The following is a 12,233-nucleotide window of genomic DNA, read 5'->3' on the forward strand; positions in this document are numbered from 1 at the left end:
TAACATTGGTTTTTAATGGATTTTTTTCAACCCAGATTTTTGAGTCCCATACCCATTTTAACAGCTGCCTCAAATTATTTTCGGAAAAAGGTAAAAATCATCCCCTACCCAGCACCTTGGGGCCCCCTTTCTTGCCTCGCTTTCATCAGCAGTTATCTTTCCTCCCCAGATAAGTACCTGCAGATGAATCACGCCCTGTTTTCCCTCAACGGGCGGACTGGCTACGTCCTGCAGCCCGAGAGCATGAGGGCGGAGAAGTACGACCCCATGCCGCCCGAGGCGCAGAGGAAGATCCTGATGACTCTGACGGTCAAGGTAAGGCGCAGCCCTCCTTCCGCGCGCGCGGGGGGCCGCGGCTGTGCAGTGTTGGGATGGCCCAGCCCGCTGCCTAGCGACGCCGGTCTCCCGGTTTAAACCGTCGACACCCAGACGCTGTTCGGGATCTTAACTGCAGTGCCCGCCACGGTCACTGCAGGGGGGAGAGGGGAGGGAACGGCATCTTCCCAGGTCCAGCTTGGTCACCTCCCCTCGTCTGCGGGGGCGAGCTATGGATCCGGCTCTGGCTGGGTTCACCAGGGTCCCTGTGAGGTCGGCGTCTGGTCAGAAAAAAAGGGGAATCAAACATGGGAGAAGTGGCTCTCTGGTCTTTGTGGAGGAGAGAGCTTGTCCCCACCGTGGCCACTTTGAGGGGTGAAAGCTTTTTTAAACTGGTCCAGCTTTCGGAGAAGGTGGTGTCTCTTCGTTAGAGTTTGTGTTTTCTCCCGTTTGGGAAATGATGCGAGGTAGGGAGACAAACTGCATTTCTCGTGAGATTAAGGAAGAGAAACTGAAGCACACGTAACCAAAGTTCTTAAAAATTAAAAAAAAAGCCCCGTTACAAAAAGAATTCCACATCCTGCCCCATCCTTTCCTGGGAGGGGCTGGGAAATTGAGTGACTGAACTCCATCTCTGTAGGCGCCGGCCTGGGCCTGGGCATATGCGTTTCTGTGCGCAGGTGAGGTCCACCTGTTGAGTCTCTCGGCCCTGGGGCTCCCTTCCCAGCTCATCCGTAACTGCTGTGGGAATCCTCTCTGACTCTCCACCCCTATTTCCTCATCCACAAAAGGGAAGCAGTAGGGGTGGCCGCTGTAGGAGGGTCTAGTACTTCACCAGTGAAGAAATGAGAACCCACCCACGTGGAACTTGTTGGCCCTGCCCAGGATGGAGCCGGGAGAGTTCCAATACTCGCTTTTGGGGTCCTAGGTTCTGGGGGCTCGTCATCTCCCCAAACCTGGACGAAGTATCGCATGTCCCTTTGTGGAGGTGGAAATATGCGGAGCCGAATATGACAACAACAAGTTCAAAACAACAGTTGTGAGTAAGTTGCCGGGTCCTTTCTTCCGTTAAACTCCAGGCAAGCTGAATCATTCGTTGGGGTGCTAGCCATCGGGGATTCGGTAACGCACTGGCGTCCGGGTCTTTCCCTTCATCCCCCGCGCCTGCTGGGGGCAGCTCGGGGAGGGGAAACCAAGGGCCACGTGATGAAGGAGTTGGACGTGGACCCGCTGCTGTGCTTCTCAGCCTGTAACGCACATCGGGGGGCCCCGGCAGGGTTCCAGCTCCCCATCACTCCGGGGTGCCCCCCCTCTGTGCATCTAGCCCTCACCTGCTTACCTGCTGAGTCCAGGGCTAAGAGACGAAGTGGCTGACCTGACCCAGAAGGCTGCAGCCCGACCTGGGTGATCTTAACCCACAGAGGGCAGGGAAGCCCAGAGAATGCCTGTTCTGCCATTTGAAGCCTGGAGAAAACTGAACTGTGGGCCTTTTAAGGCTTGGGACCACTGCCCCTGGTAGAAGGTAGCCCGATGAACAGCTCACGTGCTGACCAGTGAAACTGGCCTTTGTGGAGGGTGAAAGTTAACTATTTACCTTACTCCCCGAGGCTGGTTCTCCCCTGGCGACTCCAGACCCCGCCATCTCTTCAGAGCGCCTAACCCACCTCCCCCATCCGACGAGGGATGTGGCTTCTTGTCTCCTTTTCTCTCGTCCAAAGCTACCTGTTCCTGCACTGCTGTCCACCCCCCCATCCCAGGGAGTTGAGGTGGGAGATCTATAAGGGGTGGTGGTAGCCTCCCCGCTGCTTACTGAGGGCCAGGCCGGCGATGCCATTGGAAAACAATTATTTCTTAGATCCTGGCCTAGATGTGTATTTACACCATTGCTACAGAGATTCAAAGGCAACGGATGTAGAGACGGTATGACCAAGAGGGGGCAGGACGAATGGGGCCTCTAAGTGAGCTTGGATCTCCTTCCAGATGACAACGGCCTAAGCCCTGTTTGGGCTCCGACACAGGAGAAGGTGACGTTTGAAATTTATGACCCAAACCTCGCGTTTCTGCGCTTTGTGGTTTACGAGGAAGATATGTTCAGCGATCCCAACTTTCTCGCGCATGCCACTTTCCCCATTAAAGGAATCAAGTCAGGTAAGACCCGTTTGAATGATAATGTTTGGCTTGGATTGGCATCCTTTTGGGTCTGGGCTGCTGGCTTTGAAAAGAAAGAAAAAAGCCTTTTTCCTGGCTTTGATTCAATCGTGGGTAGGTTGGACAGCTGATCTCGCGGGAGTTCCCATGAGCTGGGACGGGGGCCGCGGAAAGTGGCAGGATGGGATGCTGGGCTGCTCACAGTGGGGCTTCTGCATCCAGAACTGCATTCTTAGTTGATGACGGTCTACCTGGCCCTGTAGTTTGATTCCGTTTTGGAAGGTTAGAAGCTGTCGGCCTCTCCTCAGGCAGGTTCAGGGGCCGGTAAGGTGCTCCCAGGGAAGGCAGAGACCCGGAACTACAGTCTTCGGCCTGCTTTTCCCCGTGGCACCCTGGGCAAGTCACCTGGGCTGTCCGAGCATCACCCTCCTCTTCTGTGAGGTTGGGATGGTTGACTCACCTTCCCATGCTGAGCAAAACACAAAACCCCTTCATGCTTGGAGAAGGGCCGTGTATTTCTGAGAGACCCCAGTCACAGATCCTTCTAAATTCTTCATGAGGTCACTGTTCCTCTCTTTTCCAGGGATCATTTTTCGAGAGCAAACGATCAGTCTCATTTCAGTGATTTGTATACAAAGATAGTCTTTTCTCTTGATGTTGTTTGGAAACCTTAGGTCCTGTTTCCTCTTTTTTAAAAAAATTTTTTCTAAACTTGGAACATACCCGATAGTCCCTAAATTTATATAGACACCTAATCATTTCTACAACTAGACGTGTGTGTGAGGGCATTCCAGTTAGAAAATGCAGGCCCATCCCAGGGTGTTCTCGTTCAGCCGGTCTGGGTGGGCCCAGGAATCTGCATGTTTAGCCAGCTGCTCAGAGGGCACTCGGAGAAAACCGAGTGAGACCGAGGCTGCCCATCCTATCGAGGAAACAAAGTCCTAAGCGAATGAGTAGATTGAACAGGAACCTGAGAAATATTTAACTTGTCTGATTAGAAGTACCATCTTCCTGATTTAATAACAGCAGGGAACACTCTTTTGGAAGTCCAAGAGGCCTGATGTTTGCCAACCCTCTTGGTTAACTTGGCCTCACTGGAAACTAAACCCAGCAATTCCGCCACAGGACTGTACTCTGCAATTTGCCTCTTTTACATCAGCCCAATAAGGAAGGCTTAGGACAGACTTCTTTTTGTGCTAACTGTGCCCACCCCTTCCTTCCTAACCCACCTCCCCTGGACTCATCCTGCACAGAGCCGTGTCTCGGCTGTTTCCCCCTCCTTACCGGGTCCCGAGGAGGGAGGTGAACCGTAGCCCCTCCCAAGGCTTAGAGAGAGGTCAGCTGAGGAACCCTGCTGACCAGCCACCTAACAGGGTCCTGTCGACTCATCTAGAAAATGCTCTGGCTTAGCTTGGAGAGATTTAAGAAAAAAACAACAAAGAACATTCAAGGATGATAGAAAATGTGACCCTTCCCCCAGCTGTGAGATGCTCCCTGTAAGACCTTCTCTCTCTGTCCCGCTGCTAGCACTGCCTGGTACATCCATATTCATGGAAGGCGTGACACAGAATAACAATACCTTTGTGCGTAAGGCATCGAACTCAAAAATAAACTCTGCCCATTGTCATTAGAGATGCACTTAAGCTCTTAAGCCAGCTGGAGCTCGGGAAAGAAGGAAAACAGCCTTCATTGTGCTTGGTGCCTTAAACTCTTTCTCTTTTAATCCTCACAGCAGTCCTGTGAAAGGGGTTTTATCATCTCCGCTTTGTAAATATAAGCACTTTGGGCCTAGAGATGTTCATTAACTAGGTCAAGGTCACGCACCTTTCGGACCAGAGCTGGGATTCAAACCCCATGGTCTTCCCTACTCTGCAGGCCACCCTCAGGGCCTCCCCTGCTCCTAATAAGCCAAAAATACTGATGCTACGTCAAAAGATGTCTCTATTTCCCTTTCCTCTGTGATGTTACCAAAACCAATAAGAGGAAAAAACGGAACCAAACTATTTTTAGTGAAATTGGCAAACACCGTTCAGCCCTACTCCCAATATATGTGAAGGGCCGCTCCTAAAAGTGAGGCTTGGGCAGTGACAGGAGGTATGTGGAACTGGAGACGTCCAGCCACAGCAGGGACAGAGCTCACTTCTCCAACTTCGGAGGCACGCCCTGGGCCGCGCCACTTTGCCTGGGGTGCACGGGCTGCCCCCCAGAACGCCACAGCAGTTCAGCACGTTCTGACATCACTCGACACCTAGACTGACTGCTTCCGCACTGTCCATAGATCAGCTCGGTAGAGATGCAGAATCTCGGCCCCATCCCGGACCTCTGGAGTCAGGATCTGCAGTTTAATAAGAACCACAGGTGATTCACATCACCATAATTCCCAACACCTCTAAGGGGAAAGTACACCAGAAAACTTCTCTACAGCAAAATTCAAGGAGAGCAGTGTTCCCAAAATCCTCCAGGGAAAAGAGTGTGACCTGAGAGTTTTATACCCACTCACACTGTCACTCAAGTATAAAAATCACAGAATGGATGTGTTCACACAGTCCAGGGATTATATGTCCCATGAGCTCATATTCAAGAATACAAAAGACAAATTTAGCCAGCCAGAATACTGATGGAAAAGTTCCGTTCAGTAAGAAGGTGGTGAGCATTGGACATTTAAAAAAATTTGTGCGTTTCATTGTGTGTAAATTTTGTATCACAAAAGTGACACTGAACAAATATTGACCTCTTGTGAATGAGATTCATGCTGACATAAGGAGAAGTGTACAGAGGCCTTCATCTTTCTCTGAAATATGAAGTAAATATCACACATGATAGATTGGTGGGTGGATAAACATAAGTATAGTAAAAGGTTAATGGTAAGATTTAGGTTGTGAGTGTACAAGTGTTCCTTGTCATGTTCTTTTACAGAACTAAGCCTCCCTTTGTGGGAGAATTATGGTTACAAAATGGAACACAAATATGACACACCGTGTTGATGTAGAAATAATAATACCACTTACCCAGATTAGGGGAGGAAAAGGGAGAGACGCTATAGGGTTATGTAAGCATGCCAATTTCCTCCTCATTAGCAGTGCGAAGTGAGGGACTCAACAGATACTATTTAAAGGTGATAAATCAGCTGACAGACTAAAAAAGGTTCTCTGAGAGAAATAAGAATAGTCATCAAACAAGCCAAAACCTGACTGGTGGAAGGCACAGAGAAACTAGCCCACGTGCCCTACTTTGAGCGTTGCTTGTCCCAGACAATCAGTAGATGCAGTGCAAATAAAAAGCTTTCAAGGTACAAATCTCCACTTACAAAGAAGCTACTGGGATATAATATAAAAGCATAAGGAATATGGCCAGTAATATTGTACTAACTTTGGGGACAGATGGTTACTAGAATTATTGTGGTGATCGTTTCATAATGTATGCAAATATCAAATCACTACGTAATACACCCGAAGCTAACATAATGTACGTCAACTATATTTCAATTTAAAAACTTTCAAAGTGATACTAGGGCTATATAGTAAATCCTTAAGATAGAGTGGTCAATGGAAACTGTAAGGTACAGAATTGCTGGGCAGGGTACTATCCTTTGCGATTTTAAGGGAAACAAACATATGCATAGACTGTTTTGGAAAGATACTGTTAACAGTGGTTCCTTCTGGAATAAGGGGTTCTGAGTGGGTGGGGGCGAGACTTTCATTTCTACTGTGTATTCAGTTATACTACTTCGTCAAAACAAGCAAACCAACCAACTTTGAGATGTGTTGCCTTAAACGTTACTTAATAGGGAGGGGAGCCGGGGGGACGCAGCCCCACCTCAACCCTCTCCTAAATAAAAAGGAACATTTAAATGACCGTCAGACACAGCTCCTAATTGGGAATGGCTGTTAGAGGAGGATGATCAATGCTGCTATCAAGTGCCAGGGGACAGGCAGATTTCTTCCCCTCGGAAATCTTTAAAGAGAAAACACTGCCTCGCCCTGAGCTTTGTGAAGGGCTAAGTGGAGAAAGTGAACGTGGGGCGTCATTACTCCTTTGAGTCTTTGGCCTCCTCAGGGGCATTTAAGGAATCGAAACTACAGCTGTAGTCGCTCTGAATTCAATGTGCAACGTTCTGTGGGTTTTAATTCGCTCTGGGTGAGTCATTTTCATTCCTAGATGGCAGGCATTTTTAACTTCACCTCTCCGGATGGACGTGTCAGTCAAGGCTGTGTTCGGCAGCCTCTCTCCCCAAGCATCAGGGTGGGACCCGTGGCTTCCAGGAAGGAAGTCAGCCCACAGCATGGGGCACTGACCTCTCCGCTCCTTGCACTGGGTATGTGATCCCTGGATACTCCAAGAAAGCAAAGGTGTGACATTAACTGCCTGCCTTGGTGTTGTTTTTCCACTCTGCAGGATTTAGATCTGTTCCTCTGAAGAACGGCTACAGTGAAGACCTGGAGCTGGCTTCCCTCCTGGTTTTCTGTGAGATGCGGCCAGTCCTGGTGGGTGGAGACACAGCAGCTGGGGTTCCCTGAGCTATGTATGTCTGCTGGTGGGGTGGAGACGACCAAAGAGTATGGCTGAGGGACCTGGAACACATGGAGAATTATCTAGCTACACATGCCACATCATAAAAGAAGGATTCCTTTTAGCTACAGATTTCCCCCGAGGTCCTAGGGTTTTCCTTCCAGCGGCCTTTCTTCTGGCAGGATGCTGTACGATTCCGTGAAGAGGTTGTGTAGTTGGAAAGGGGGAAGCTCTTTGGAAGTTCTTTGGTTTCATCTCAGTCAGAGCCAGGCAAGACAGTGCTCTTCTGGGTAAATGCATCTTTCCTGCGTGCTTTTCCTCACCTGTTGGTCTTTGGTAATCCCTTCCAGAGGTCTGCAAGCATCTAGCAAAGCTTTGTCATGGCTTGTCCTGGGGAAGGGACTTCATGGACGTCAAGTTCCCGCAGCGAGCGGCACTCCTTTTGTGCTTTTATCTGCTGTTGGTGGAGCCTGCCTTCTTGTTCTTTTGGTCTGCAGCGGCCTTGAAGATACTTATTCTCTCCTTTGGTTAACCAGTTTGGGTAGGCTTGATGGAAAGGGCTCGGCCTCCTTGAATTATGGAAGACGATGAGATAAGGTTGGTGAGGACAAAAGGTTAAGAATGCAGCACCGAGGAGTGGGTAGTTCAGGTCTTGGGTTTGATGGTGTGTATTGTGATTCTAGAGCTTCAGAGTCTTTGTGACGGCCTCTCTTCTAGAACGAACCCCACTAGGCCCCGTATGTGGCCAGTACAATCTCCCAGGGTCTTTCCACTCCCCTAACCACAACACTCAGCACGGGCTGGGTGAATCTGTGCTCGCCCCAGTTATCTTGGGAGAACCTGGAAAACCCGGAGGGCTGACGTGGGCTTGGTCAGTGTTGCATACCTCGTTTTATTGCGCTTTCCAGATACTGCGTTTTGTAAACAAATTAAAGGGTTATGGCAACCCTGTGACCAGCAAGTCTGTTGGCACCGTTTTTCCAACAGCATTTGCTCTCTTCGTGTCTCCGTCTCACATTTTGGTAATCGCATATTTCAAACTTTTTCATTATTGTTGTATTTGTTATGGTGATCAGTGATCTTGGCTGTTATCACCATGACTTGCTCAGACGATGGTGAGCATTTTTTAGCAATCAAGTATTTTGAGTTAAGGTAGGTACATTGTTTTTTAGACGTAACCGATATAGTACAGTGGAAACGTGACTCTTCCATGCACCGGGAAACCAAAACGTGTGTGTGACTCGCTTTAGTGCACTATTCACTTTATTGGGATGGTCTGGAACCCAACCTGCAGTATCTCGCGGGTGTGCCTGCAGAGCTGAGCACCATCCAGTGGGGAAGGGAGACGGCAAGGATGGGGATGCCTTTGAACAGCCACAGCCATCGCCCATGCAGTAAAAACTCAGAGGAGAGAACGTTAGGCTTTCTGCATAGCTGTTTGCCTTCCGTTCAGTTTTGATAACCTTGATAGTTTCAAAAGCATTTTAGAAGCATCAAGGTGGAAGAGGATGCAAAACTACAAGGCACGGTAGGTGGGGGCCAAAGAACCTCAGTGACAGTTTGTTGGTATAAAATAAGCTAGTGATGATGAAACTGTCTGAAAAGGAGAAGGGGATGGATAATGGAAGGTTTTCCATTTTGAAACAAAGTTTAAATGTTAGCACTTTGGACTCCTGTCAAAGTAAATGTAATGTTTATATGAAAATCAGGTTTCACTTGAGCCTTAAATTATACGTCCAAAAAAATGACCTTTCATGATTCTAAGTGATAGAAATGCTCGACACGAAAGTTCTATATAAATTCCTCCCTTTCCTGGGAGGCCTTGTTGAGCATTCGTCTACACACTGCTCTGCAAAGCTGTCGTTAAACAACCCGGAACCGTTATAAAGAATTTAAATGACCAGGTAGCACCGGCGGCAGATGCAATTGGTGTATTTAAAAGAAAATGTATTTATCCAGCTTTGACCTCCTTAATGAGGGAAGCTTCTGCTGGGGAGGCCACTGAGAGGGTGGGGGGACGAGGGGGCTTTGTGCGGGGTTCCCCGGGGAAAAGTTGTCTGACTACGTGCAGGTTTCATCTTTGCTACCGGTTCCCGAGCTTTTATTTGATTCCACATCTGTCACCTGGGTGTAAGCCACTCACAGGCACCGTCTGGCCTCTGTGCCCCACACCGTGATGAGAGGTGTGTGTTTGGGACACCTGGGTGCCCAAGGTCAAACGGCGTTTTATTTATCACTGTATCCTCTGTGACGCCAGGCAGACACTCTGGTAAACAGCTTCCAGAAAGCCTTGTCTGAGCAAATGATTGATCCAGTGTGAGCTGAGATGGAGTTTACTCATAAAACATTGGCTGCGGTAAGAGTTTAAAGCCCCCAGAAAGCTGTCAGTAAGCACGTTGAGCCCTTTCTGAAGAAGCCATTTAAATGTCACAATGACTTATCAATTCTGTTCCTCTGTTAGCTGTATATATGGTTTACAAAGGGTCTTTTTAACACCATTTTATTACCTATGATATTTAATTTGAGAAGTAGGAAAAGGAAGGGGGAGGTTGAAAAAAATCCCATAAACCACCTGTACATAACTACTGCTAGCATTTTGATATCTTTCCTTTGCCTGATAATTTTTTGCATAGATATGTTCCTAGTTGGATTCATATAATACGAATATGTGCCCTTTAGTCACTTCACAGATGATGCTAGAGCATTTTTCCATATTCTTATGATTTTCAAAGCCATTAATGCCTGTTTCTTCAGGTGGAGGTCCTTAATTCACTTAGCCTTTCTCCCACTGATGGACAGACAGTTAGGTTGCTCGCACCTTTTTACTTTATAATAATGAAGGTCTTCATATAACACTGATTAAACATTCCTTCCTGAGGCTAGCTATTTTGCAATGGAATGATAGGTCAAAGAAGAAAATAATAAAAGACCATATATTTTTGGATACATGTCGAATCGTTCTCTGGAAGTAAATAGTTTCTTTTAAGTTGATGTATTATATGCAATCCTGCCATTAATTGAAAAGGGCCTCCTTCACTCAAATGATCTAAACTTGTGAGATTCGGAAGAATGGGGCAGGAGAAATACGGAAACTCGAATAGTCATGCTAATTACCATCCATGATGGGCAAGCTGGCAGTATCTGGAGGGTACGTTTGAGAAAACTGGCAGCCCCAGGATCTCTGAGTACAGATCCCGGGGTCGGCAGTGCTTACCTTCGTGCTGGGTGGGAGCTAAGGTACAAGGGGTAGAGTGGCCTCGTTGGAAAGACCAGGATCTGTAGTTCCCAGCAAGGCTCAGCCGGAGCAGATGTGTGGATTCACACATATCCCTCTGGAGAAGGGCTGTGGGGCACACTGAGGTCCTGGAGGATGAGTAGGGGGTGCTGCACTCGGGAGCTGAGCTGGTCCTGGTGTTTGAGATTGGGAAAGATTTCTTTACGGTTGGGAGACCTGGAGACAGAGAGAAAGGCCCTCCTCGTGCCTCAACAGCTAGAGCTTGACCAGTGCTGCTCCCAAACAGCAGAAACAAGGTGCCTCCACCGTGTCCCAGTGCCTTGGTGTGACTACCGCACATACAAAACCATGAGCGTGCAGTGGAAAACCAGGCACGTACCCACAAGAGGAGTGCTTTATTTGGATGTACATTAAAGCTCTAAAAAAGACCGTCTAGAATTTGAAACCAAAAACATAACTTTTGAATTTAAAAATTCAGTACATAAATACAGAGATCCACGAGTGGCTCAAATGACAATGTGGATTTGTTTCCTGGCGCGCAAGGAGAGGCTTCAGAGCGCCGCCTAAACGAGCTCCAGAGACGGGCGCGAGCCGCGGCTATCAGCGCGGACCCCAGAGACGGGCATGGGACGCTAAGGCCGCTGCTGCCGCCACCAAGAGGCCTGTGTGCGAGCACAGGTCACTCTCCACACCTCCCCTCCCGGAAGCCCGTGCAGCCCGCCACTGCCGGGGTCCCGTGATCCAGGGACAACCTCCCCGGGAGAACACACGGCGCGCCTCAGGCCGGGGCAACGTCACGCCATCCTCTGCCGCCACAGGCTCGCCCTGCATTCTGTACCCCTCCTGCTCCCCGGCCTGAGGGAGCCAGAGCCCCCTACTCAGCTGCTTCTTTAACCCTGTCCTGTCTGAGCAAGGAACAGATGCCCTCAGGCAACCTACATGCAGCGGCAGGGCCGAATCCAAAGCTGAACCCCAGGAGCTGTGCAAACGAAGAAGAGAAAGGGAAATCTCTCCCAGCAGCCTCAGGAGCAGCAAATTAAAGCTCCACAATCAACTTGATGTACCCTGCATCTGTGGAAAACCTGAACAGACAACGAACCATCCCAAAATTGAGGAAGTGGACTTTGGGAGCAACTGTAGACTTGGAGTTTGCTCTCTGCATTGAATTTGTTTCTGATTTTATGTTTATCTTAGTTTAGTATTTCGAGTTTATTATCATTGGCAGATTTGTTTATTGATGTGGCTGCTCTATTCCTTTCTTATATATGGTTTTCCTTTTTCTCTTTTTGTCTGTGTGTATGTGTATGCTTCTTTGTGTGATTTTGTCTGTATAGCTTTGCTTTTACCATTTGTCCAAGGGTTCTTTTTTTTTTTTTTTAAGTATAGTTTTTAGTGCTTGTTATCATTGGTGGATTTGTTTATTGGTTTGGTTGCTCTCATCTTTCTTTTCTTTATGACTTAATTTTTTTTATTTTTAATAACTGTTTTATTATTTTTGTCTTTCTTTTTTCTCCTCCCTTTCCTTCTGAGCCATGTGGCTGACAGGGTCTTGTTGCACCGGCCGGGTGTCAGGCCTGTGCCTCTGAGGTGGGAGAGCTGAGTTCAGGACATTGGTCAACCAGAGATGTCCCCGGTCCACGTAATGTCAAACAACAAAAGCTCTCCCAGAGGACTCCATCTCAACACACAGACCCAGCTCCACTCAATGACCAGCAAGCTACAGTGCTGGACACCCTGTGCCAAACAACTAGCAAGACAGGAACACAACCCCACCCATTAGCAGAGAGGTGGCCTAAAATCATAATAAGGTCACAGACACCCCCAAACCCACTACTGGACGTGGTCCTGCCCACCAGAAAGATCCAGCCTCGTACACCAGAACAAACAAATGAAGAGGAAATACGCAGTCTACCTGAAAAAGAATTCAGAGTAATGATAGTAAAGATGATTCAAAATCTTGGATATAGAATGGAGAAAATACAAGAAACGGTTAACAAGGACCTAGAAGAACTAAAGAGCAAACAAA

The 12,233-nt window shown here is 48.1% G+C and overlaps 1 protein-coding gene across 1 annotated transcript in view; it reads left to right on the top strand.

The window, feature by feature from the left end:
* Positions 1–12,233, top strand: part of PLCG2 (phospholipase C gamma 2) — a 172,377-nt gene that overhangs the window by 133,086 nt on the left and 27,058 nt on the right. The window contains exons 28-31 of the mRNA XM_024124979.3: positions 170–315; positions 1,244–1,358; positions 2,296–2,463; positions 6,859–6,947. Of these exons, the coding sequence (XP_023980747.1) occupies positions 170–315; positions 1,244–1,358; positions 2,296–2,463; positions 6,859–6,947 (518 nt within the window). The remainder of the gene's footprint in view (positions 1–169; positions 316–1,243; positions 1,359–2,295; positions 2,464–6,858; positions 6,948–12,233) is intronic.

Source organism: Physeter macrocephalus, chromosome 17 (genome assembly GCF_002837175.3).
Source record: "Physeter macrocephalus isolate SW-GA chromosome 17, ASM283717v5, whole genome shotgun sequence".
NCBI classification, from domain to species: Eukaryota; Metazoa; Chordata; class Mammalia; order Artiodactyla; family Physeteridae; genus Physeter; species Physeter macrocephalus.